Source organism: Centruroides vittatus, unplaced genomic scaffold (genome assembly GCF_030686945.1).
Source record: "Centruroides vittatus isolate TY-2023 unplaced genomic scaffold, ASM3068694v2 contig_352, whole genome shotgun sequence".
Classification (NCBI taxonomy): Eukaryota; Metazoa; Arthropoda; class Arachnida; order Scorpiones; family Buthidae; genus Centruroides; species Centruroides vittatus.
Genome location: NW_027122175.1, coordinates 510,382 through 537,235, shown reverse-complemented (window position 1 = coordinate 537,235; position 26,854 = coordinate 510,382). Strand labels below are relative to the sequence as shown.

The 26,854-nt window shown below is 32.3% G+C and overlaps 1 protein-coding gene across 1 annotated transcript in view; it reads left to right on the top strand.

Annotated features, from left to right (window-relative positions):
• The first annotated feature begins 813 nt into the window (after positions 1–813).
• LOC136974690 (Friend leukemia integration 1 transcription factor-like) overlaps positions 814–26,854 on the top strand; it is a 48,651-nt gene continuing 22,610 nt past the window's right edge. Inside the window, exons 1-4 of the mRNA XM_067269632.1 lie at positions 814–1,349; positions 12,397–12,597; positions 12,687–12,764; positions 13,941–14,006. Coding sequence (XP_067125733.1) covers positions 1,016–1,349; positions 12,397–12,597; positions 12,687–12,764; positions 13,941–14,006 — 679 coding nt within the window. The 5' untranslated portion in view covers positions 814–1,015. The remainder of the gene's footprint in view (positions 1,350–12,396; positions 12,598–12,686; positions 12,765–13,940; positions 14,007–26,854) is intronic.

Here is a 26,854-nt window from a genome sequence, read left to right as displayed (position 1 = left end):
TAGGTAGGGAGTGATTTTTTTTATGTATGTAAACATATATACGTTTGGCGGCGTTGTAGGAAATTCTGGAAGAAGGAAGGAAGGAAAGGAGGGTGCGAAAATATGCGAGCGCATGTCAATATGCTGGCCGCGAGCGCCGCTTTAGCTACTACTTCCCCTTTTGCCCGCATCCTCCGTTTTGCCGGGGTACAGGAAGGATTGAATCACGGCTGATAGACTGTGATAGATAGGGTCCTTCCTGCCGTTGCACGCACGGCCTCCCCCTCAGGCACACACCGACTTCCTCACTACGAGCTTCACTCTCTCATCCGAGTTTCCTTCTTCCTAATGACGCTAAAACCTTTCCCGTACTTTATATGATTTCCAGAGCGTGGTACTTATTTCCTCTTCTCCGGTAACCGGAGGCTCGCAGGACGTCCGGACTTGGGTGTTACCGGAATGGTATCTGCCACCGTCGAATACGCTCGGCAAATAAACCGCCATCTTTAAGAATCGCCGTCGGCGACACCCGAAATTTTCTCTTCGTCCAACGTGGCACGCCAAACGGGATGCGCCATCGAGGGTGTCGACACGTGGCACGGGTCACGCGAATTTCGCGATGCGTGGGAAAATGAGAGAGTAATTTCGACCTAATTAAAACGTCCGAAAATGGTTCCCACGATAGAAAACCCGTACGAAGTGATGCGGTTAGTCCGCGGGAAAGATTCGTCGTCTCTATCCCCCTCCATGTGGGTTTTAATAAAGTTTTTCGCCTTTCTCTCCCCTTCTAGGTGCGGAGATGTACGAAAACTCGAGCAGTTGCTCCTTCGGACAGGTTGATCTGACCACCAAACACTCCGGAAATGGGAGGGGATTGACCACTCTGCATTCGTGTAGCCCGCCATTGGGCCTACCACCTCTATGCTCGGAGGATCAAGGTGTTCAGGTGAAAATCGAGGACTGCAGCCATCCTCCCGAGTGGACCGGCTGCACCTATCGCTTTTCGGCGGGTCAGCACTCCACCACCTCCAACGCTATGATCTCTAGCCGCAGATACGACCATCAACAGACGTCGACCAAGTCCAACCCCGTAACCGATTCGTGCAAATCGGACGTTCTTAACCCCGCACTCACATTTAGAAACAGATACTTCGGCCCCAGCGCATTCAGTAACGTCACTGGTGCTGCTCACCTTATATCGGGGCCTTACGTCGGAGATATTACAAAGACTTCGGACAGTCTCTCTCTGGTTTCCAACCTCGGTGGACATTCCGACACCCGTTCTCCATCCAATAATAGACAGATTGAAGACCAGTCGGTGGCCCAAAAGGTCAGAGTTCATCCAGACAAACGCGTCGTCGTCCCCGCAGGTGAGTAACTAGCTACTACATCCGCCTACAGTTTTAAATACCTTCTAAAACCTGGCTTTATCGAAACCGGTTACGAGTAAACTTCCCGTATACGCGTAACATCCGTAACGTTAAAAAGTAACTGGCAGAATTCTTATCTTTACATTTAACAACTGTTTACCTCGCAGACGTTATCTATGCCAGATCTAGACTTAGTTTTATGTCCTCGCAAAGTACAGTTGGTGACTTTTAAGGCCGGAAGTCGATGGCTAAGACGTTCGACCGGAAGTTACTTCGGGACGTTGGTCACTCTGCTTTTTAAATTAAAACGTCCGAAGTTTTTATGGCTACTTCGATTCGGTCAAGAACCGAAGAATGCATTCCGGGCGCCTACCAGTCTGTGCACCTCGATTGTCTTCTAAGACCCGAAATTTCCTTCGTTTATGAATTTATTTTATTAATTATTAACTAATTAACTTATATAAAGGCTATTTAATTATATACTTCGGCGTAACGTGGTAAAATAGGCTCGCCTCTAGTACACCAGATGCTAGAATCTTTAAGAAAACGTAGATTGTTACGCGCGTAACTTCAATTTATACACTCAAAACGCTCGTAAACGTTACTTTTACTTAAGCCTACAGGCTATAGATTCAATTATAAACCATTCTACACATTCTACACTCGTTTTTCGAGCATAAAACAGTCTATAGATTCACTCCTGACGGCGAAGATTAAGACAAAAGCTCGACAATTTGGCTAGGAAATTATACAATTTTTTAATCTCGCTTAATTATAAACTATCAAAACGTTAACAATAAAGGCTTATTTTACGATTCTGTCAGGTTATTAAAGAATAAAACAACCCCTTCTGCGATCAACTCGGTGTGAAGCGTATCTGTAACATAGCCTTAGGTAGAGACCGCGTGATATACGCATGTAAGAGAAGCACACTTATCTACAAACAACACATATTTCACAACGATAGGAGATAAGAAGAAGTGTAGAAAGAAAGCGAGTTTACTCGTGATTAAAGGTGCCAACCGAGAAATAAGTTGATGTAGTAGTTTAGCCTCAGGGTACAACGTTCTCGCATCCAACTTTCGACATTCAGCTTCTCTCACTTGACAGAGAGTTGACAGGCCGATAACCACTCTCACACAGCTTAAAGAAAGAAAGAAAAAAAATAATATATATATATATATATATTTTAAAGATTTCAGATGTCCGGATTTGTACAGACTTACAGCCGCTTATCTCTACTTACTTCTAAAACTTTTCTTCTTTTTTTAATTTATAATATTCGCGAAAAATCTCAGTGAAAGGCCTATAAACTGTATTTTTTTAGACTTTAATAGTTTAAAATTCGTTTATTTAATGAAATATTAATCGGGATTTATTTTTTTAGATAGATTAATTATTTTTATTTAAGTCTTAGTTAACGGTAAATCGTATTTTTGCGGGAAACACTTTAATTTTTGCGAAATTAACGCTTAATTTCGTTTTTTTTAAATAGAGTTAGCGCTTTAATTTTTGTGAAAATAACTAAAAAAAATTGACATTTTAACGAAATTAACAATTTAATTTTCGCGAAATCGACAAATTTCATTTCTGGAAATGGACAATTGAATTTTTATGAAATTAACAGTTTATTTTAATATGAAATGAACACAATTAAATTTTATGAAATGAACACAATTAAATTTTATGAAATGAACACAATTAAATTTAGTAACATAAACACAATTAATTTTTTAAAAACTGAAAAAGTAATTTTGAAAATAATTCTTTTTATATTAAAAAAACGATCATTTTAAAAATTTTAATAAAATTGACGCTTTAATTTAATTTAATTAGGCAAATTAATTATTTAATTAATATAAAAATTGATATTTTTCATCGAACCAAAGCAGAAATTTTTAATAATTTAACGTATAAATGAGCGCTTACAAAACGAGGATATATTAATTTTCTGTAGAGGAAATAATATATATTAAAGTATAAAATAAATTTATATGTACATTTATTTATTTAAACGTAATATATTTTTAAATTTTTATGCGAAACAAACCTTTTTCATCTTTATTTCTTTCTTTTTTTTTAGTAGAGGCATAGGAAGGGGTGACAGTGAATGCTTCCATTAGGTTTGCTTGTGAGCTGCTCTTCGCAAGCAAAACCGGATGGAAGTAATGCACTTACATTAGCATAAACATAGCCTAAATTATGCAAAACATAGGAAAAAATTATACTTTAAAGCCATTTATGTACTGTACAGTACATAGAACTAACTGCATGACTCGAAGGTGGAAAGCAGTTGTAGAGCGATGGTAGACAGAAAGCAATTTGTCGGAAGAGCCGGTGGCCTGCAGCGATTATCTTTAATTGATTAATGGTCTGGTTGACTGCAATATTTATGTCAGCAGTCCTGCTAAATGATAACGTAGAAGCTTATTTATTCTTCGACATGCCAGGTAAATCAGCTGTCATACGACAAACACTGATTATCTATATTGCAATATAGATGGATACGCGATTAAATTCTATAAAACAATTGCATTATCATAGATTTTTATCATCTTAAAATGTTATTTTTATAAATTTTTACGAATCTAAACTCTCAATTACATTATTAATTGCTAATTTATCCATAAATAGCCGATATGTTATCGCTAGAAGTACAAAAAACTCCTTAAGAATCTCTTCGTTTTAACTTAAGAAAATGTTTAAATAATGCAAAATTAAGCTTAAATAATAAATAATTTTAATACATTTTTCAATTTTTTACAGTTTTATCTCGTGTAAAATGTAATTTAATAGCTCTTTAACCAGTAATTCCTCTACAAATCTTTGACGCATTACCCCTAGAGACACAGAAAACTCCTTAAGAATCCCCTCGTTTTAGCTTAATAAAAACCATTAAATTGTACAAAATTAAGCTTAAATAATAAATAATTTTAATATAGTTTTCAATTTTTATACTTTTATCTCGCTTAAAACTTAATTTAATAACATTTTTCTTAATGAGAAACAAGAGTAGATGTAAACTCGAGATTATGCAAATGAAGATTTGTAACTCGAAAATTTGTATATAACTTAGCAACGGGTTACTTCGAGCGTGATTTAAATCATTAGATTAATCGGTAGAAGGCGACTTCATCATGAAAATTTATGGTTTCTATTGAAAGGGTTCACTTTGCATATCCAATTCTAATGTCTCGACGATTGATGGATGTCCATCTCGCAATTGGCTACTCTATCCAGGCAACAAGCTACTTGATTAATTGCTCATTCAAATGAATCTAAGAATAACTTTGCAATCTTATTCTAGAGACTTACGTGTCGATAATTTTCATTAAAATTCTTCAATTTTTTTGTGCAAAAATGTACATTTTTTCCAGTTTCTTTTTTAGACGATGTTCCATGGAAGTTTCCGTTGGCGATTTACCGTTTCATAGCGAAAATGGGGGAAATATTAGTTAAAAATCGTGTAAAAATTAACTTAAAATATTTCATACTCTACAAGATTTAGTAAGCATTGCGTACCTTTAAAAAATAATTATAAATTATTGCACAATTCAGCATCAAAATGGAGGATATAAATCATTTTTTAGAGAGGAAAATTTAGGATATTTTCAATAAATTACGAGTCCATTTCTGTTTTAAGAAAACGAAGATCGCTCGTTATTATTATCATCATCATTATTACCTCTCCACAAAACGTAAAAAGACGATGATAAAGAGCGATGAATGGACGAGTTAGAATTAAATACATGCGACTATAAGTGAATAATTAGATAACTTTTTTATCATTTCTTTCATTTATTATCATTTAATTAACATTTTAGCTTAAAATTTATAAATTAAAACCAATCAGGCTCTATATACACCAAAACAGAACTCAAATTCATCCTCTTTCAATCGTGTTTAAGAAGATGAAAATCGCTGTTCATCATCTATGATTTAAAGCGTAGACAGACGATGATGATGTTGGAGAGATTTTACCATAATTAATTTTAAAGATTTAAACCTTTCAATGACATTTTTAAGGTGCTAAATATAAGCTGTTGTACTCAAACTTTCGAATTTCGATTTGTATTTTCAGCATCTCAGGGTTTTATAGTCAGTTAATAAGAGATTTTTTCTGCATACGAGCAAACTTTTGTGCAAAAGAATCAGTTAGAGAGACGTGGAAATGGCCCATCTGCACTAAACGATATCTAAATGTTAGGAGAATGAACTGAATTGAACTTGATGGATGATAACTATCAGAATTTTTCCATATTCCTGCAAGAGCCATGGACAATTTTCATCTTCTAAGTGATGATAAGTGATAAAAACCTCCCTCTCTAACGCTTCTCTAACGAGAGGAGGATTCCTCAGTGCAGTATCTCAAAGATAATTGGTAAAAAAAAATAAAAGATTTTAAGCTCTAAACTACAAATTTAATTCATTTTACAATCAATCAAGCATCCAAAAACTCCATTTTGTGTGGTAACTATAGAGGAAACTTGGCCACTCCTACCAGTCTACCAATGGAAGGGTGGTTGTAGCACATAACACCTCCCCGCCTGTGACAGGCAACTGTGAAGCACCAATAAGAGACGGCTTCATCAAGATCAATGAGGGAGATGAGACAAGAAGCGTGAATCATAACTGAGAGAGATTGCTGCAGCCAGGCCCTTTTATGGGTTGCAGCGCCATAAATATCCACGATGACTCTATACTGTAGCTACAACAAAATATACGAGCGATTGTTACAACGTATCGCTTCGATAAAACTACTCCCTGGCTTGTCAATAAACGAGAACAGACATACAAACGCACGCTTGTACACTTTATAATTACTTGCAGATAATTTAGCTTAGTTTATGGCTATTGTAATTAATCCTTTTTTAAAGATTTAAATCTTTAAAGATCGTGAGAGGCGTAAATTTTAGTTAAAATTGTCACTTTGTATGGGGGTGTGTTATCGATGTCTGAACGCCTTTTGCTCCATTATAAGCTTCAAAACTGCTTCTCTTCTATAAATTTGAGGTCCGGCCATGCCAAAATACCTTTGTAAATCCATATTTTACTGTACTTTTTACGGTTTATGCAGTTTTTTTACACGGAAGATCAACAGTGATGCTCCTTAAAGCGTTGTTGTGCGTGTTGGAGAAGTTTGCGTGTTGTAACGCATAAATAAATCAAAATAAACATAATTTTTGCATATTATATGTATTTAGGAACGTTATCAGATTAAAATAAGCCTAGATTTATTGTATAAATTGTAGATTTATAGCTTAAATTCCTTGTGGTTCTGTAGCACGAATCCGTGTTCTACACTGCAACCTACTCGACTTTAATGCAAATTTGCAGATTATATCCGCTCATATATGCAAATTTTTGTATTAAAATCAGATATAGAACTAATTCTTCATATTACGCAACAATAATTTAAAGTTTTATATGAGTTATTATAGCGAATATGAACTAGAATTTGATATATTTTAACGTCAAACTGCGTTTAAAGTATGTCAAATTTTTGCATATGTAAAGCGTATAAAACTTTATATACATTAAATATATAGAATATTAAATCATTTTTATTAAAAAAAACTAAATATTTTTAAGGATATATAAGTGGAATTTGATAACATACGTAGGCTACGGGCTAAAATTTACACGATATAGGATGTCTTTTATCATTGAGAATATGTAAAATTTTAGCTCATAGCTCATGTATCCTGTAGTTTGTAGCTATGTAGCCTATAGCCCATAGTCTGTAGCCTGTAGCTATGTAGTTTGTAGCTACGTAGGCTGTAAGCCTGTAGCCTGTAATCATGCGGTTTGTAGCTATATAACTCATAGCCTGTAGCCTATTCTTCATATTTTAAAAGTATACAATAGATCTTATGTAATATTAATAGTTCGAATTTGTATTTAGCACATATAAAAGTTTACAGAATACAAGTTTAGGTGCTATAAAAGATTTAATTAAGCTTATAATTAAGAATATAGGTTATCTCGTGTAACATACAAGTCATTCGCTATTATTTTATGTCCTTAGCTTAATGTAATTTGGAGTTTTTAATGTTAACCTCTTTAAAATGATCAAAGATAAGAATTTTACAATAGATTTAATATAAAAATTGCAGCTACTTTTGTAAATTATTCCTTTATAGTAAACTTAATGTAAAAAGTGCTACGAGTTTTCGTATTTTTACAAACTTATGCAGAGTTTAATGAGCCTTTACTTATATATTTATACAACCACTCCCATAGCTTAAGAGCACTTAAATTTAGTGTTTTTGCTAAGATAAATCCGTATATATTAAAAAATTAAAACGATTTTTACTATTGATTCTCAGAAATTACGTGGTATATTTATTAAAAATTCATTTTATATCAACCTCATTCCCCTCCTGCTCTTACTTATTCCTTTCTCCTTCATCCTCATGATCTTCCTATCAACATATATTCCTTTTCTTTTCTTGGGATTTATGGGTCACATAATTTAACCTCCTATAACTTTCTTTTGAGGTTCACAATCCTTCTACGTTCCTAAGCCTGTCCATCCTCTAACAATCCATTCATCGCAGCATCCTTCATCCTGAGTTCATCCTTACTTCTCCACGTTATCTTCGTAAAAGTAGCTTAATTTATGAATTTGAATGCGAAAACTTTAATAATTTTTAAATTATTATAAATAAAACAAATAAAAAATTAAAATTTCAACAAAATTTGTAGCAATTTTTCATTTAAAATGATTTTTAAAAAAAACTCGATTATTTCCATCGTTTCTAGCATTTTCTGAAAATTTTTTATAATTTTGAGATATTTTTTGAACATTTTAAATGATATTTTTAAGATTTTTAAAAGATTTTTTGATAATTTTTGAAGATATTTTGAATTTTTATATAATGTTTATTCAGATTTTTAGACTATTTACTTGATTTTCTGACAGTTTTTCGAATTTTTGTAACACTTTTATCGAAGTTGTTAGACGAAATTTAAGGAATTTCTTAATTGATTTCTATCAAAAAGTTTATAAAAATTAGAAACAAGGAAAAATATTTTAATTTAAACATTATTCTATAATATGTAAATACATAATTATAACTTTATCCTAATCACGTACTGTACTGTACATTATGAAGTAGATATTCTTGATCAATAAAAGCACTTTTCATGTAAAATTTTGCCATAAAAAACATATATTTTATATTTTTCAAACAAAATTTTATTAAAAAATCGTTCAAATATCGAATTTTTAAGTAATTTTTCCATAAAATCCACAGTTTTTACGATAGAAATTGAGATTTTGACCATGTATTAGTCTTGCAACAAATAACGCTGTATAAAATCATTAAATTCATAATCTTAAGTGGAAATCTCATTAAAAATCCCTCGGAACAGTGAATTTTTACTCAAATTTTCCATAAAATCCACAATTTTTAAGATACAAATTGAGATATAATCGCCTAGTTACAGCCTACTCACCCCCGATCGATATCGATTACGAAAAAAATTCCAATTATTTACACATTTTAAAGGGAACCATTCGGTGTACAACGCATAAAACGTCATTCTGTCCTACATTTTTGAACGTTTAATACGTAACATAAATCATTTTAATGCCATTTTCCAAAGGGATCCGTGACTACTCGCTTAGGGAGTGCCCTTTCAACCCCAGCAGCCAATTGAGAGAACCGTTATAAATAAGCTCGTAATGTAAGGAATTTTGAACATAATATGTAAATAAAACTATTATAAAATTACGCACGGAGTTCTGTGACGTAACTGTAACGTCATCATAGTTAAAATCCCATTGTTTAACTGCGAAATCCCACCATAATGATCCTACTTTTACGATCGAATTTCAATCGATATAGCTGCAAATCTTTAATTAATTTAAAGTCGAACCCCTAATAAAGGACACCTCTCAAAGACGATCACCCCTACACAACGGCCATTTTATTAAAAAAAACTTTTCTATTTTAAATTGCGTATAAATCAAACCCCGAACGACGTCCACCTTCGAACGACGGACATTTTTTATATTTCTCTCATTGGCCGTTGTTTACAGGTTTGGCTGCATAAAATTCTCATTATCATAGGTAAATTATTATTATGGATGCTGACACTTTTTAAATTAGAACTCCAAGCCATAATTTAAAATTTTCCACCATTCACCCTATCTTTAATCCTGTATAATCGACGCTATAACCTGATTAAATTCTTATTAAAATCAATTTTTTAATGCTTAAAGCTGTTTTATAGCCATAAAAATCCTAGAAATTGCGGTTAAAATTATGCTTTTATCACCTATAAAACCTAAAGTTATACTACTTTAACAATGAACCATTCGTTACTGAAACTACATTTTATTATATTCAATAGCTGCTTATTTCTTCATAATTGTAATTAAATTAACTAGAAATTTATCGTAATTCTTTTATAATTAACAATTATGTGATATAATTAGTGAAAATAAACGAAATTTAATTTATAATTTAAATTCTAACTCGAAATCGCATTGTTCCTGCATTTTAAAAAATGGTAATTTCTCTTCCATTTTTGGTCAAATTATCCACTTTCTATCGGTTTTATTGCTTAAATTCTATTTATTTTTCTAATTTTTTTGTTGTTAGGAACGTAATTTAGTCCTATACCTCATAATTATAATTAAATGCCACTCTGTGGAAATGTAGGCCTGACTCATTGCATTTTTTATCCGATTAAAATTTTAGTATTGTTTAACAAAACCCGAAATTTATAATTATTATAATGTCAAATTACGGCAAAATTTAGTTTTTTTTACGTTTGAAAATCTTGAAATTCTACAACAGCAGCAATACATTTTCTCTTTGATTCAAATTATCATTAAAAATACGCAATTCAACACGTACACCTCACGAGCAAGCCTACTATTTACAATAAAACCACCTTAAAATTAATTAATTTATTGCTAAAGTAGCTTAAATTATTAACAATATTAATAATTCTGGCCTTAATAAATCTTTATTTCTACTATTTATGCTCTCACAAGTGAAAAATTAGCATTATAAACACGCGCTTCAACACGTACCCTCCACGAGTAAGCCTTCAATTTACAACAAAGCCACATTAAAATTAATTAATTTATTGCTAAAATAGCGAAAATTATTAACAATATTAATAATTCTGGTTAAGAATAAAGCCCTTTTTGATCATTTTGTGCTGGCATAAATGAAGAATTAGCGTTGGCATCCGCCAAAGAGGCCCAATTAGATGGCAAGGGCGAACCTTTATCAAAACTAATATGGCGGGAGTACATATTGCAGTATTGATAGCCAATTGAATGGCTGTATCTGCGCAAGTTGGTTCTCCCTCTCGATTCATTCGAGCGTCACGACCTGTAACTACCAGGGATGTAACCGATGCTGTTCAATAGGCAAGCACACGACGGCGACGTCTATAACAACTTCATTCAATCTAGCGTAACGCGACGTTGGGTCCCCTGCAGAGGGTGGCTTGTTGTATTAGAAAGTCATCAACCTTCACTGACCGTATGTCTACGTCTAGTCGACTGCGGGGCACTCTTTGGCCAACAATACTGGCACAAGTTGGAGTCGCTCGTCCAGAACCAGTACGTCCGTGGGAAAAAAGCCTTTCTCCCCCTTCCTTCTTCGCCTTCTGTATCTTGTAGAGTCTGCCTTTTGTTTCTTTCCTACACGCAGTTTATTCTGTCAACTTTTGACGGGGATTAATTAGGGAAAGATAGAAAATTCGCACCATTTTTTGTAGGGAAAAATCGGGAAAAATATGACTGCGAGGATACTTACAATGGAGGTTATTCGATACTTTTACATGGAAAGTCGTGAGAAGCGAAGTCGTCATGCTACAAAACCCTAAAATCTTTAATTATTTTACATGTGTACAGTATATTTTTAAATCTATTTTTTCCTCTCCAAATCGATCTTTATTCTATATGTTTTATTTATCAAATCTATATTCTGATACTATATATCAGTTTAATCTTTCTACAGGGTGGCCCAAAAGTCAGTTTATCATGTTTAATGGGTTCCAAGTACACGTAGTTTAAATCAACTTGTCTTTTCCTTTCGAAATTGCAGCAGAATCGTACTAATTGGTTACCAAACAAGACAATTTAGGCTTTATAACGGTTAACGGACAGAAGTTTCTACGCGTATTATATACTAGATCATTAGAATAAATGTCGATTTATTTTAAAAATAAATTAAAGTTTAACATAATTTATTTATTATGATTTCTTTACATTAAATTAACATTTAAAAAATATTAATTAAAAATAATATGATTTTTATTCTCCGGATGCAGAGATCTATTTAAATCCGCATCTCCGCATCATTTAGAGAATGAAAATCATCCGCAATTAGCGACCGATTTTATGCTAAATTTCTTAATTATTATGCATTTTTTATTCGAAAATAATAAACTAATTAAGTAAACAACATTTTTATGCTTTAATTATCTTCTTCTATCTATAATTACCGAAATTATTTCCCATAATCACAAGCAATCGCGCTTCAAGTTTGGATGATCTTTGAGGATGGATGCAGCAAAGATAACTTAGAGAAATTTCAGATTTTTGTGTAAAATGATTCGAATTTGTCTTATATTTTCGATTTATAATAAAAATTAAAAGTTTTCTGTAATATATAAAAAATTTAATAACTTTAATTCGAATATAATTATTTTATCCTTAAACTTTGTGTATTATAAAAAGAAAAATTCCCTATTTAAATAAATTTTTTAATATTTTTTTCTAATTATTTTCCAGTTTTGCTACCATTTTTATTAATATTTTAAAAATTATTAAACTTGTTAAACGTATAATTATTTAATTAGCCGTAGAAACCTTGTGCTAGAAGCCACCAAGCACCCAAATTTTCTAGTTTTTTTTTTCTATATTTAATTAAAATTTTCTTTAAAAATTGCCAAATTCCCTATTTTAACAAGTGTCTCGAAGGTTTAACTTTAAAATTTTCGATGTTTTATCAAAAAAATTTGCTTAATTATTACTTCAATTGGGCCATTCTTATAGTGTGATTATGGGTTTCAGATCCATTGCTATGGAATCCGGATCATGTCAAACAATGGTTAGAATGGGCAGTCAAGGAATATAGTCTTCACGATGTGGACATCAATCGGTTTAATTTTGTGGGTCGAGAGTTGTGCCAGCTCAATAGGGAGGATTTCAGTCGATTGACTAATCCTTACAACGGTGAAGTGCTCTTCGCTCATCTCAACTTTCTTAGACAGTGTAAGTGCTATTCATATTAATTTTACTAGCTTAATGCCCTTATATATGCCATTAATGCCCTTATATAGTTTAAGTTCTTACGTTTACAGCTTCAGAAACGACTTTGCCTCCATCTAGAGACAAACCATTGCCGTCTGCTCAAACTTCATCCCCTTCTCCTTCGTCTGGTAAGTAGGATTTTTCTGCTAATTTCCTAAAATGCATGCCCCGTTTTAAGTGCTAAATATTTTCATCATGTAGAAGAATATCTCTGTTTGTTTTATTTTTAAAAATTTAATTTAATTAGGCAAAAAATGATGGCAATTTACTTTATATTACCCTCAGTTTCTCGCACAAAATCACTCGTACGAAAGATTATACATGCGAAAAATTGATGAGAATCTACAAAAACACGTTGCAATCTCTTAAATATACACTAGAGCCTCGTGTAAACTTAAATATACCAAGGAGAAATTATTTTAATCTTTAAATTTACAACCCATTTATAATTAAATCCGACATTTTGGGTCATATGTGTCTGTTAAAACGCCAAAAGTAAGACCTTATTTAGGCTTCTCGTGGTTCTGAACCATAAAATATATGAGGCCTTTCCCCGATCAAATATTAATAAAGTTAAAAGCATGAGGCCTTTTTATGATGAGGCCTCAAGCCGTAATTTATTTAACTTAAATGCAAATGGCCTCCTATGTTCTGCTACTTATGCGTGGCAATTCTCACTGTCTAGAATAATTCTTCCGTGTTTTTTTGTGCGTATGATTTACCAATCATCAGCAAAACCCCTGAAAATGGAGGGAGCTAATCACCTGGATCCAGAGCTGGCAAAATGGAGGCAGCCCATTCATTAACTGCTCCGTTTGCCAATTAGACGGATCCATTATGAGGGCGAGAGACGGGTAAGAACCAACTATCCATGAATCCTCCGCTTTTTACTAGCAACCAATGAAGAGGAAGAAGGCCGATGACTGGCTAGTCACAAGAAAGAGAATTAAGCCTATACAATAGGCGGATAAGTGATCCTTTGTGCTTTAGTTAATGAAAAATGTTAAAATATTAGTTGCATACAATGATTCATCCACGATAATGACCCTACAAATTTATTTCTTTCGCAAATGTAAGCTTAAACTGGACTTAAAGTTTACAACACCCTTTTTACGCGATAAAATTTAAAATTGCCATAACTGGCGCCGAAATCTCGGAACACCTCACTAAAAATTAAAAATGGATTTGATTAGCGCCTAAATCTCGTCACAACTCCCGAATTGAATTTCTCAAAAATGGCGTCGTTTCGGGGTAATTGATGCGTAGAAATGTTAAAATTGTTGCATTTTTTCTTGTTTTTTTAGGAGTAGCTGGGAAACCGTACCCGCTAGCGACGGCGGACACGCATCCTCTGCGCCTGACCAAAACAGGTAAGCTATTAGACTAATAACAATTATTAATGGAAGGGAGAAAAATGAGGACAAAAAGAGCGTGAAGGACAATGAATGGCACAACAAATGATAAACGTGTCGAGGTGTAAATCATCTGCGGAGCGCCATCTCGCAGGCTCCCCACCAACCGAGAGAGATAAGCTGTAGCGAATACGGTTATTGATACGTCGGGTTGACAATGTGCCTCCTATCAGCCGCGGGGTTGGTGTGAACCAGATCCATTTATGTTCTGATGTAATACACCTTCATTGACAACTCGGCTGTCGATAAACTGGAATTTTTGTACGGAAACCCGTTTTGTTCCTTCTACCTGCCCAGCTTTCTCTTTTTTCTCATCCTGCTGATAATCGTGTTTTAGCCTTGACAGATATTAATGAGGTTGACAGATATCTGACCGAAAATCCTCTTTTACCTCTCTTCATTGTCGTCTTCTTGCATCTTGACTCATCTTTCCTCTTCTTATTCACTCTACTCCTCCATACATTCTGTAACATTATTTTTTGAGCATCCAAAATCCTCATCCTAAGCATCACAAAATATTCATTTAGCACAATTTCATTAAATTTCGAGTTTTCTTCGATAAAATTTAAATACTTTTATTTTTTTCCAAACCATTTTCTAACTCATCAATCGATCATTCTATGTGTCTCGCTCTTATAATTAAAAAAATTCATAGAAAAATAGAAATTTAATTATTAAATATTACTAAAATTTGCAAAATAATATCAATTTGAACTCGAATTATCCTTTTTTGTCTTCGATTTAGCAAAATTTGGATACTTTCCATCAAGATTTTTCTTCTTTGATAAAAGGATTCGGATTGATTCTATGTAATTTCCTTTATGCTTTAATTTTCTTTAATTAAAATATTTAATTAAATTTTATATATTATACTTTAAATTATATATTTTAAAATATTTTGTTTTTTTCTTATCAAATTTTCCAAAAGTTTAGCCAAATTGAAACATTTATATCTGTTTATCATACAGCATCCTCATCACATAATCTTCTTTATCATTTATTTAAAACTCTCATGTTTATTCCTTCGAATTTATTTTGTAGAATAAATAAAAAAATTACTTTACTGCTTTATTTTCTATCTTAACATAATTAGAATTTGATACTAATTTTTAGAGAGATAATGATAAAGCTATAAGAAAATATCACACAGGTTCTCATAACACGAAGAGAATTTTGAAATTGGCTCCGTACTATGAGAACTTGTGTGATGCTGTTGTTTGGTATAACCTGTGTATGGAAGTTTCATTAAACCTGTATGATGTATGGTACCATAATACAGCGAAATGCGTGTTTCCATAGGATCTGAATGATGTGGTTCCATCAAACTTGTGTTGATGTATGGAGCCATAGAGCCAGTTAATGTGTTGCTATAGAATCTGTTGATATTTGGATCCACTTGTGTGTTATTCCATTAAACCTGTATGACGCAAACTCCATATTATGAGAAAATATCCCAAGGATCTTATTGTAACAAATTTACTAGCATAATGCTAATATTTTTACTCAATTTTTAAGAGCATTTATGCACATTCCAGACAATTTTTCTCCTATTATAGGAAGATAAGAACCCATTTATTATATTTTTCAACCTATTTTTAACTACTGAATTACTTTAGCAACGCCAGCAAACGAATTAATCAATCACGTTACACAAATACTTCATACATTTCAACCACAAGATTGTATTATTTTATAATACGGCAAATATCGGCCATTGTTACCTTTCAAAAAATCATTAAAAGAACGAATATATAAGTCGAAGCATGGGGAAAAAACGGCGGCAACAATCACGCGATCGTTATCCAACCCGATCGAAAGTATTAAATCAGTTAAAGAGGAAGAAACAATTTTCATCGAACGAGACATAAATTATTTTTTGGAGATTTCCGCCTCTTCGAAGCTAGAAAACGTTGCGAGGGAGGGGAGAAAACACGTGATAAATTCAATTGAAAAATGTTCGATAAACGAGAAATTTCGCGGAAAGAAAGGTAAATTAATGACCTTCACGTTCCTCCCCTTTATCACGAAGGAAAAGGGAAAATATAATTAAAAAAATATAATAATAATAAAAATACTACAGAGCGATGAAGACTTTTAGAAAACTATTTCGAATCTTCGTGAGGCACGTCACGTCACGTCACGAGTGGATGACGAAAAAAAGGGGGGGAAGAAAGAGCGAGAGAGAGAGTCGCGCGCGAATTTAGCAACTTCCTTCCTGAGGAAGTACAGCACTTACTCCAGCTTACGTGATCCGGCTCACGTGACCTGTCGTCATGGGAACGAGCGCCACCACGCCTGACTAGTCGCGACACCTAGCGAGCGTTGGCCGCTTGAATGCAGTTAATTAAAGGGAGACGGTCCGCTTTATGCCCAATTTGGGGCCGATTCATCATGGGAAAAAACTCGTAATAAAATAAATTCGCCGTAAAGATACAGCGGCTGCTTTTTGATGTTCCAATGGATTCATCTGTACCCAATCATCTACCCGTTTTTTTAATCCCTGTTTTTCTCGTGTTTAAATTTTAAATTAGATTTTCGGACGTGAACTTTTATATAACTAACTTAAATTGTGTTGTTTTAAATTATAATTTAACGTATTTTTCATTTATTTTTCTTTAACTTTGTGTGGCGCCATCTCTCGAACGATACAAAAACTATTCTAAAGTTTCCATTAATAATTACAAATAATGTGTCTTAAAGTTTGAATTGAATTAAATTAACGTTTAAAGGGTTCTTTTATCTGTTATGAATTAATTTTATATAAAAAATCATCTTAGATAGCCATAAAAATTTCATGTGCATTTTTTCTAAATATGTTCAGTTTAATCTAATTATAATTAATTATTTTATTTTATTATAAAAATAATACTTTTATATAGATTTACAGTTAAAATATAATTTCATTTTTATCAGTGAAATTGTTTATTTTTAATTTTTAATTTTAAGAAGTCAATATTTAGGCACCAGATGGGGCACCACATATTTTTACACGATCCCAACTCACGTTTCCATAGTTATAACATAAGAACTTTCTTCTTATTTTAAACCAAAAACGTTTGAAATTAAAAAAAATAAACAAACATTTTCTTTAAAAAATAAAATCTTTTTTATTTACTTTTTCCCACGTCAAAAAATCAAAGGCATACATCAGCACGTAAAGGAGACATTTTTAATTTTAAAAAAAAACCCTTAGAAAGTAATTATTTTGAAGTTATTTAATATGTATTTATTATATAAGATGATTTTTCGTATTAAAACACGATAAAAATTAACTTTATAAGTGTTTATACACATTTAAAGCATTGAAACATGCAACATTCACGTGATATTTGAACATTCTAGACGTTAAAATAGGAAATTTTTGCGTTTAAAACATGCATAAAGTCTTAAATAACGTGTTTAGTTAATTACAAAGTGTTCAAAGATCATCAAAGTTCAAGATATTTAATATTTTTTAACTTTTTAACATGGAGATTCAATGGGTTGCATAAATCTTCAATGGTTATAGTTGGAGGAATGGAACCTCCCAAAAAACCAATTTTACATAAATCTGGATGATAAATCTTAAAATATTAAACTTTACGTGTTCAACATCTCGTCATAGTTGAACCATTAGCCAAAAAACTCACATTGTAAGCCAGGCTCCAAAAATGAAAATTGCTCATTGAATATGTTTCAAGTGCTCTTGGGGTAATTTAAAAGGGTTAAGATTTATAAAAGTTTATAGATTTTCAGGAGGAATTGCCCTTTTTATTGAATTTTGTTATTAAAATCGTTCAGGATGTTCGATTTTGTTTGTATTCTTAGAATGCAACAAGGTTGACATTCAGAAGATCCAATTGTGTCCCAGAAGATCACATGAAATGCAATACATTAAATTTATGACGTTTTCATCATCGTGTAAAGCTTAAAATGATGCAGAAATTGATCGATGTAGCCCCCTAACAAATTTATTTTTAGATTTTTAATTAATGCAAGCGAAAGTACTGATAGGATTCATATGCAATAATGGTCATTATTCAAAATGGAGGTTCGAAAGATTGAAATATTTATTAAAATTGGTATTTTTATGTGGTTTACATTAAGACATAAGCACTTACTCCCTCTCAGACGTTATTTTTACACAGAATTCTTGTTTTTACTACTGTAAGCTGGGTTGAATTTATAGATTAACGAAACAAGCTGCAAATATGATCCTCGCGCTGCAAGGGGCATAAAAAATTAATATGTAGGACCTGTTATACACTAACATTAATGGATAACAGGGCCTACATATGGAAGAGCATACAACAGTGGTCTATTGCATGCTCTTCCCTTAGGGCCACATGTCTAAGTTTGGTCTCGAATAACTTATATGCATATATACCCTAAATATATAACTGAACATACTTATGTTCAGTATAGATATTTAGGGGTTGCTTATTAAGAATACGTATAATTAATTAATAAGCAAGCGTTTGCGAGTTCCTCAAACATAATTTACTTCCCCTAGAATGTAAATTAGGTAAAAATCCCTGTAGAAAATCCAAGTTCTGTTGCAGATTCGACAGCATCGATCATCATCCTGGATGCTCTCACGTGTTAACAGAGATCGAAACAGATCTTTATTCATCATCCGGCCAACATCCCAATTTTCTTCCGCTTTCCACTCGTCACGCCGTGTATTGCGCATGTTCTTTATTCATCGTCCGGTCGACAGTCAAGTGGTGGAGCCACGAACGGGGTCAAGGGATTCATTTCAATAACAAAAAGGCCATTCGATGGGAAAATGTCCCGGTGGTCGCCATAAATTTGCATGTAGATCGTGAAGCACGTCGTTCTACTACGTCACCGTTGCCGAACTCTCGGGGTCGCGTGTCGGCACGTGTTGTAGTACGGGGACGACCCACCAGGGGGCGAAGGATACCCGCCGTGTTTACTAACCGACCGAATCCTAATAATGGTTGTCGCCGAGCGTGTCCGATTAATAAACTTTGTGAATGAAATGTTAACGTCTGAGCGCATGCGTCCCCTTTTGTTACACTCCATTCTCTTGTTATTTTGTTCGCTTTTTAATCAAGGATGCAACAGTGAAAGGTGGAAAACACTCTTCCACCTTTCTACTCTCATCCCGGACTGTGCTTTTGTGCTCTTGCTTATCTCGAATCGTGGCAAAATTTGGCTGACAAAGAACACCAATTCACCTAATTTTCGACTGTTTAACCTCCTCCGACTTTAATTACGATAAAATTTCGTTGCTTTTGTCGTTCCGAAAGTCGGAAATAATTCAATCGTGTTCTTTCAGGATCTCTTTAGAAATTAATTTATTTTTTGACTTTTTTGAAGGCCAAAAATTATTTATTTTATTTAATTTTGATCTCAAATTTGCTCGAATGATCTTGGTAACTTCATTCTTTCATTCGTTCTCAATATCGTCCAAATACTCTTAATTTTTAACATCTGCATCCGTGTGTTATTCTTTAACGTGATCTTCATCTTCCTAATTCTATTGTTTCGTTTGTATTTTTTAAAACTCACTCAAACATTCTTTGTTTTCTCTTATTCTTCTCCATCACTTGCATTTTTTCTTTGTATTCTCTTATTATTCTCCATCATCTCCATCCTTCCTTTATATCTTCTTATTCTCGTACATCATCCACATCCTTCGTTTAAAACCTCTTATTCTTCTTCATCATCCGCATCCTTTCTTTCCAACCTCTTACCTCTGTTCATTATCCATATCCATCGTTTTCATCCTCTTACTCTTCTCCATTACCGGCATCACTCTATCATTTTTTCTGTAACTTTAAGTGCTAGAATCTTTATTAATTTCATTATACTCCTTTTACATTAATATCGGAATCTTTTTCTGGTTGTTAAACATCTTTGTTTTACCTTAAAAGTAAACAAACTTGTAGTAATTTTTAATTAAAAATTCATTCAACATGCTCTAATTAAACGCGATTTAGCAATTGAGATTAAATGTAATTATGTTTAAACTAATTTTATGCATTAATTGATCTATTTAACGGCAAGATTTTTATTATTTGTCTTTTAAACTTTATAAATAAATAAATATATATATATATATATATATATACATAGTTAAGTTTTTAGTATATAAAATGAAGAAAATCTTACTCAAACTTCACTGCATCTCTCGATTATCTTTACAATTTATCATTATCTCTTATTATTTTTAACGTTTTTAATGGATAAATATGATTCATAATTTTTATATATCATTTAATTTTCTAATTTATAACAAAATTTAATAAATTTATTCCATATTTTTTACAAATTTCTTAGACGAATCCATTAATTTTCACTTAAACTTTTATCGTATATACGTATATATACAATAGATTTCTTCTAAAATTTAAACTTTTACGCATATTTTTAGCGTAAATTTTGTTTATTATCATCTAAATCTTATATCTAATAATATTTTTTATAAAAGTATATAAGTTTTTTATTATAATTCTCAAATAATGACGATTTTATCCATAACTTTATATGTGATCCGCAGCATCCGGTGAGCACACTGAATAGAAATTTTAATTATTATCCAATGTAAAATATTGCTTAATTTTTGATCAATTCTTAAAGAAAACCCTTTCAAAAGATTAAAAATAAATTTTTAAGGAGTTATATTATGTTTAATAAGGTAAATCCAAAGTTGAAAATGAGCAAGTCAATGAAGATGGAGCTGGAGAAGTGAGAATTGTTGTTGCATTAATTTAAAAAATTAGAATTAAAATATTAAAATAGTTAATTAAATAGGTAAATTCAAGTAATAAGAAATTAAAATTTCAAAAAATTTAAACATATTAATTTTAAAAATAAATGAAAGATGTTCGAGAACAAGAGAAAGGATGCTCGAGATTTAGAATAAGACGTGGATTTTAAACACGATCCAGAGGAATTATACGCCTTTAATTCACGAAAATATAAAATAAAAAGAGAGAAATTAATTTTAATGTATTATATGCATTAATTTAAGAGCGAAAAAAGCTTAGAATGATAAAACTTGGAAGGAAAGTGATAACTAATGAAGTGTGATGGAAAGATGTGTGTTTACAGAAGAGCTGGAGAAGATGGAAACGAGTCTGTTGGTTTATACGAGTAAATTAAGATGTAAAGTGCAAATAAGTGAGATTTGTTGAAGTAAGAAATGAATTATAAGTATACAGAAGCGAATTTTAAAATAGTTTATCCCCATTAAAAAGGATTGTTAATCAAGCTAGAGCGCTTAGAGAAGCGAATTTCTAGAGATTTGTCTATCAGAATGAGATATTAAAGACTTTTTATAGCAATAAATAATTAATTTGAAAGCAAATTTCTAGAAATTTAAGCTGAAAAATGAGAAGGGATATGGAAAAACAATAGAAAATTACAGAAAAACGAAAACCAAATATAGAACTTAAGGTTTCTAGCTAAAAAAAAAAAAGTCAAAATATTAATAAAATAAATATTAAAGTGCAATTTTAACGTATTAAACTATACAAGCCGATAAAATCAGGATTTAATGTTAATGATCCTTAACCGACTTTATGTGGCGTAACGTGACTGATCGAAATTACAACTTGGTAACACGAAATCTGACTAAAGAAAAAGAGAAACCCCACGAATTTAATGTATAGAAGAGGGTAGATAATATTTAAACGTGGCTTCTTTCCCACGTTTTGTTAACGTAACAACATAGAAGAAAATTCCTAACGAAGGGAAGAGTGTCATACATCAAATGACAATTGGTTGAAGGGGAACAGATTGTCCCCTACCCAGTTACTCGTTTCATGGCTGGTTGCTCGTCCTGCGAACGAGATGGACCCGACTCTTTGCCAGATTTACTTCTATAGTAACTAATTGTTCGTTAACGTACAGCCATGTTTAACAAAGAACTGATTTCCAGACTGAGTGAGGGAGGGTTTATCTATCGATGTTCTATCCCCCTTTATATTGTAGAAACGCATACAATTTGGCATCTGAAATGTTTCTTAGTTTGTTTTTTACCCCAAAATAATAAAAGTTTGATTCTTCCACCATCTTGCTTGTCTACAGATGATCTTTTTTCGCTCCTGGATGGTGAGTTGATTGCAGCTTCCTTCCACGTGACTAACTTCTAGAATCTAACTTTTCTTCCTCCTTTTCTCTTTATTAAGGATAAAAATATAGGTTTTTCTTGTTATTTGTCGGCTCGTCTTCTTCCTTTTTACGTCCCGATATTATTTTTCTTTTATAAATTCCTTCTCTGGATGGATGCTGATGACTGATGCTACGCATCTTCGGATGAGAAGCATCGCTTATCTGGAAAAATTAAATGATAAATTTAGCAATAAATCTGTAAAATAACATCAAAGTATTTTAAAAATTTTAAATTTTTATTGCCTACATTTGCGTTTTAAAATGTTTAATTAAACTTTTCTCTTGTAAAAGGTAATAATTCTATTCTCTCGATACGAATTAAGTAAAAAATTTTCTTATGTTTTAATGTTAACTTATTAAAAATTTATTAAAATTTGCACATAATTCAACTATTTAAAAAATTTTCTACAGTTTAGTCCTGTTTCATTTATATCTTCTATACTTTTTCTTTAATCAAATTCTCGTAATTATCATTTTACCTGCATTATTCTTGCCTTTTTTAATCATCCACATCTCCCAATTCACCTATATCATTTTTATTCTTCTAATAGTTTTTAAAATTATCCACATCCTCTAATTCCTTTACTTTTTTTCCATCCGCTATTCTTTTCCAACGTCATTCGCATCTCACCATCGCTTTCATTTCGTCTGCTTCTCTTCTTCTCTAGAATCATCTGCATCCTTCTAATTCTCATACTTCGCTTGCATCTCATCTCCTATTCTTCCTAACATCATTCTCATCCTTCTAACTCTCACTTCACTGTATACCTTACTTTTTAGCATCATTCGCATCCCACTATCTCTCTCATTTACTCTTCTTCTTCTATTCTTCTCTAGCATCATCCACATCCTTCTAATTATCTCACACCTCTCGCATCTCATCGTCTGTTCTCCTCAGCATCCCTTACTCCTCCTCAGCATCATCCTCATCCTCCTACTCCTGTCTAGAAGACATTTTCGAACGACCAGGTAGAAACGATACTTTACCAAGTAAATCTTCCAACTTTCTACACAAGAAAAAACAACTTTAAATCACGGAGGATGCGGATGGACTAGATAGAGAAAAACTTCATTGCAGTCAGAAGCGAGTTGTATTAAATATATAATCCCGAGAGTGTGTATCAGAGGATCTACAGAGAGTCCGTGAGAACTGACAATCTGCGAGGAGACAAAATGATATCCGGAATCTAGAAATTTCTCTGACTCCGGAAATATTAGTGCTGTCACCGGATGGTGAACTCGGATGGAAGATAAAAAAAGCAGCTTATCTTTCCCGTCTTCCCTTGAGGAAATCGATAAAGCTGCTCGACTATATTTAGCTATCGGTTACTAATGAGGCAATGGAGGAAACTGTCGTCTCTGATTCCCTCATTAGGACTCGATAAGACGACGATTGTCGAGATTGCAGTAAGGAAAAAGTACAGCAAGAATCAATTTTCCATTTCTTTCAATGAAGGTGTAATTTTATTGCGAGTTTTCCACCTTAAATAATTGTTATCGATAGTTTAAGTGAGGGTAAACATTACTTTTTGCTCCCTTCTTTCCCCTGCTTTCCCCCTATTTACGTTAAAGATTCCCCCAACGTTTAAATTCAATCACTCCACTTCAATTTTCGAGAAAAGAAAGAAGACAAGCGCCGACTTAAGAATAAACTGTTGAAAAATGCAATTATTCCCTGTTAAATCGTAGAAATTTCGTGTTTAGAACGAGTAGAAACTGTTTTTATCCCGCGATTCACTACGCGATTTCACTCACCTCATTAACGTTAATTTAATGTACTTTCCTGTTTTCTACTCTTCATCTTCATCTTCTCTACGAAAGAAGAAGATTTTTAGATGCAATTTTTTAAAGGATAAAACTGTATTTTACGTGATTTCTCAAATATATAATTTTATACAAACTCGTTTATTAAAAATTTATAATATATCTTTATATAAAAATTTTTTTATAATTTAATTAAATTTTTCGTAAAATACATCATTTATTTTCTTTAATTTAAATTAATAAATTTAATTTAATAATTAAAAAAATTATATTTTTAAAAAAATAAATCGCTTTGAACAATTAAAATTCTTCGATTTAATTAAAATTAAAAATAATATTTAAAAAGAAATAAATAAATCATTTACAACAATTAAAATTATTCGATTTAATTACAATTAAAATTTTTCTCTAAAAATGAATCAATTTCAACAATTAAAATTTCGTTTAAAAAATAGAAAATTAATCCTTTACAACAATTAAAATTCGAATTTAAAAAAAATAATATATATTAATCATTTTCACAATTAAAATTATTTTTAATGACAATTAAAATTTTACAAAAATTAATTAATTTCTGCTTAAGTTTTGACTTTCTCCAATTCTCTAAGTACTTAGAAGAGCGAAACAACGATAAAATAATGTGTAGAAGGACTAATTTAATGAATAAAATTGAAAAGAATTGACAGGAAAATTTAAAATCGAATGAGATTTATCAAAATTAGGGGAAAAAAGTTAAATCAAAGAAAGGAGAAATTAAATATACAAAAATAAAAATAAATAAAATCTATGGCCTGAGGATAGAATAAATGAAAAGGAAAGCGAAGAGGAATATATAAACGAAGTTACAAGCGACAAATCTTTTACAATTGCTCGATATCCGAAAGAAAGGTTTGTAGCAGGAAATATGAGATGATTCGATTGGAGATGCATTGGAAGAAAGATGCGGAGGAGAAGGAGAAGCAATAACAAATTGCTCGTGTTGTAAATAATCACTTCAGTATTGGAGCGGCTGGTTCCTGCTCAATTTATCCCCAATTTATCTCGGTTCTGGCTACAAATTGAAGCAGTGTCAGTGCGTAGTATAGAGCTAAAGCAATCAGACAAACACTGCCCAAGTAACAAAGGTAATGATCAGCATCTCCTCGCTCTGAATACAGAACTGCAACTAGCTATCCTCCAAACCACTCTGCATCCGACAATCCCTTCTCCTCTTCCTTCTCCTGATTTTTTGGTGAATTTTACGTTATTTTTACGGAATTAACCAGCCGTAACTGTCACGTATACGCTTTTTCGATCAACAAGAGGGAGTGTTTTTGATTTGTAAATGCTTAATTAACTTAGAAAATTAGATAGGAAGATAATCTGGAATGTAAACAAGTGTCGAGTGATCTGTGGAGTTTCTGTTGACTGCAATGATTCTTTAATCATTCCAGTCAACAGAAAGAGTATTTTTATGAGAATCTCATCTTTGTTAATATATTTGAAAGACGAATTTGTAATATATACTTTCATTTGTCTAAGGAGGAGTAAATCTGTGTTTAGGAAAATGAAGAGGTTTAGAAAAACCAAAATTTCTCTAAAGATAATTTACTTATCCACTCCAAAATTTAATTTTAAAATTATAAAAGTATTCTAACTTATAAAAAATAATTTAATATTATTTATAATTACTAATTATTGAGAAATCACTTGATTAATTAAGTGAAAATTAATTAAAATTTAATATTTTGTACTAAATTCTTGTTTATTTTTTTGCTGCCCAAATGCTTATATCTCTCATAAAATAAGACAATATCGATATTGGTTTGATATAAATATCCATATTTTCTCTATAATTTTATTCATTAATGCTGAAAAACTTGGTTATTTTGTCACAAGAAGGTCCACTCTTTAAGAAATTAAGTAAAAAGTTAACTTTCTCTACTTCTGCACAATAATCTTCATCGTCGATTTTATAAAACTTGCTGCATTATATGATAAAATATAAAAAAAACATAAAAAATCGCCCGTTAATAGCGGAATTTTGAAGAAAAAGAGCCATTTTTAAAGAGAAACAAGAGAAATAAACCATATAAACACGAGAATAACAGCAGCGTAAGCACGTTATCTAGGTTGGAGGATGAGGAGCGAGAGAGAGAGAGAATGCTATCTAAGCAAGAAAAAGGGCATAAAAATGCAGTAAATGACCAATTATCAATTATCAAATTAAGAAGTTAACATGAAAGTTGCAGTCAAATTGCCGAAAACATGGAGAAAATAAGGAAATTTCAAAGTGTATACCTATTTTGGAGCTCGTTACAGAGCATCATCATCAAACGATAAGGAGTTTCAATCAATACGCGATTTCTTTCAAATGGAATCAATTCGGTAGCTACAACCTGGTAATGATGGCGAGTGGGTTTTTTGCAAAGCAAGGAGGAGAGAGAGAGTCCGGAGGAGGTGGACCCCCTCATATCCTGATGCGCATCCTGTTCTTCAACCATCGTTGCAGCTAATAAATGGTGCGAGTGGATGGCTCGGATGGGACGGATCTTTCCACAATACGGCACAGCTCCGGGCAATCTTCTTCCTAATCTCTGCTACAAATCTAGGTAATAATGGAAGCTGCTATCTTCCAGCTATCGTCACCTGAAGACGATAACTTGAACGAGCTTCGATGGAAATAAACTCGGGGATTGAATGAGATTTTTTGCTCAATATCCAACTCAGACCTTACTTGGCTTTATCGATTTTTTAGAAACAATGCCTTTTTCCCCTTTAATTTTCCTTCCTTCTTATCTTAGCAGTTGAGGGTTTTAGCTTTCCTGCTTATCCTTCCTTTATTTTTCACCCGTGAGATAATCTCGTCGGATGTTTCGTCTACAAAAATAAAGGTTTCGTGCTCCTATCTCTCCAGAAATGTCTGTTTCCTCTCTATT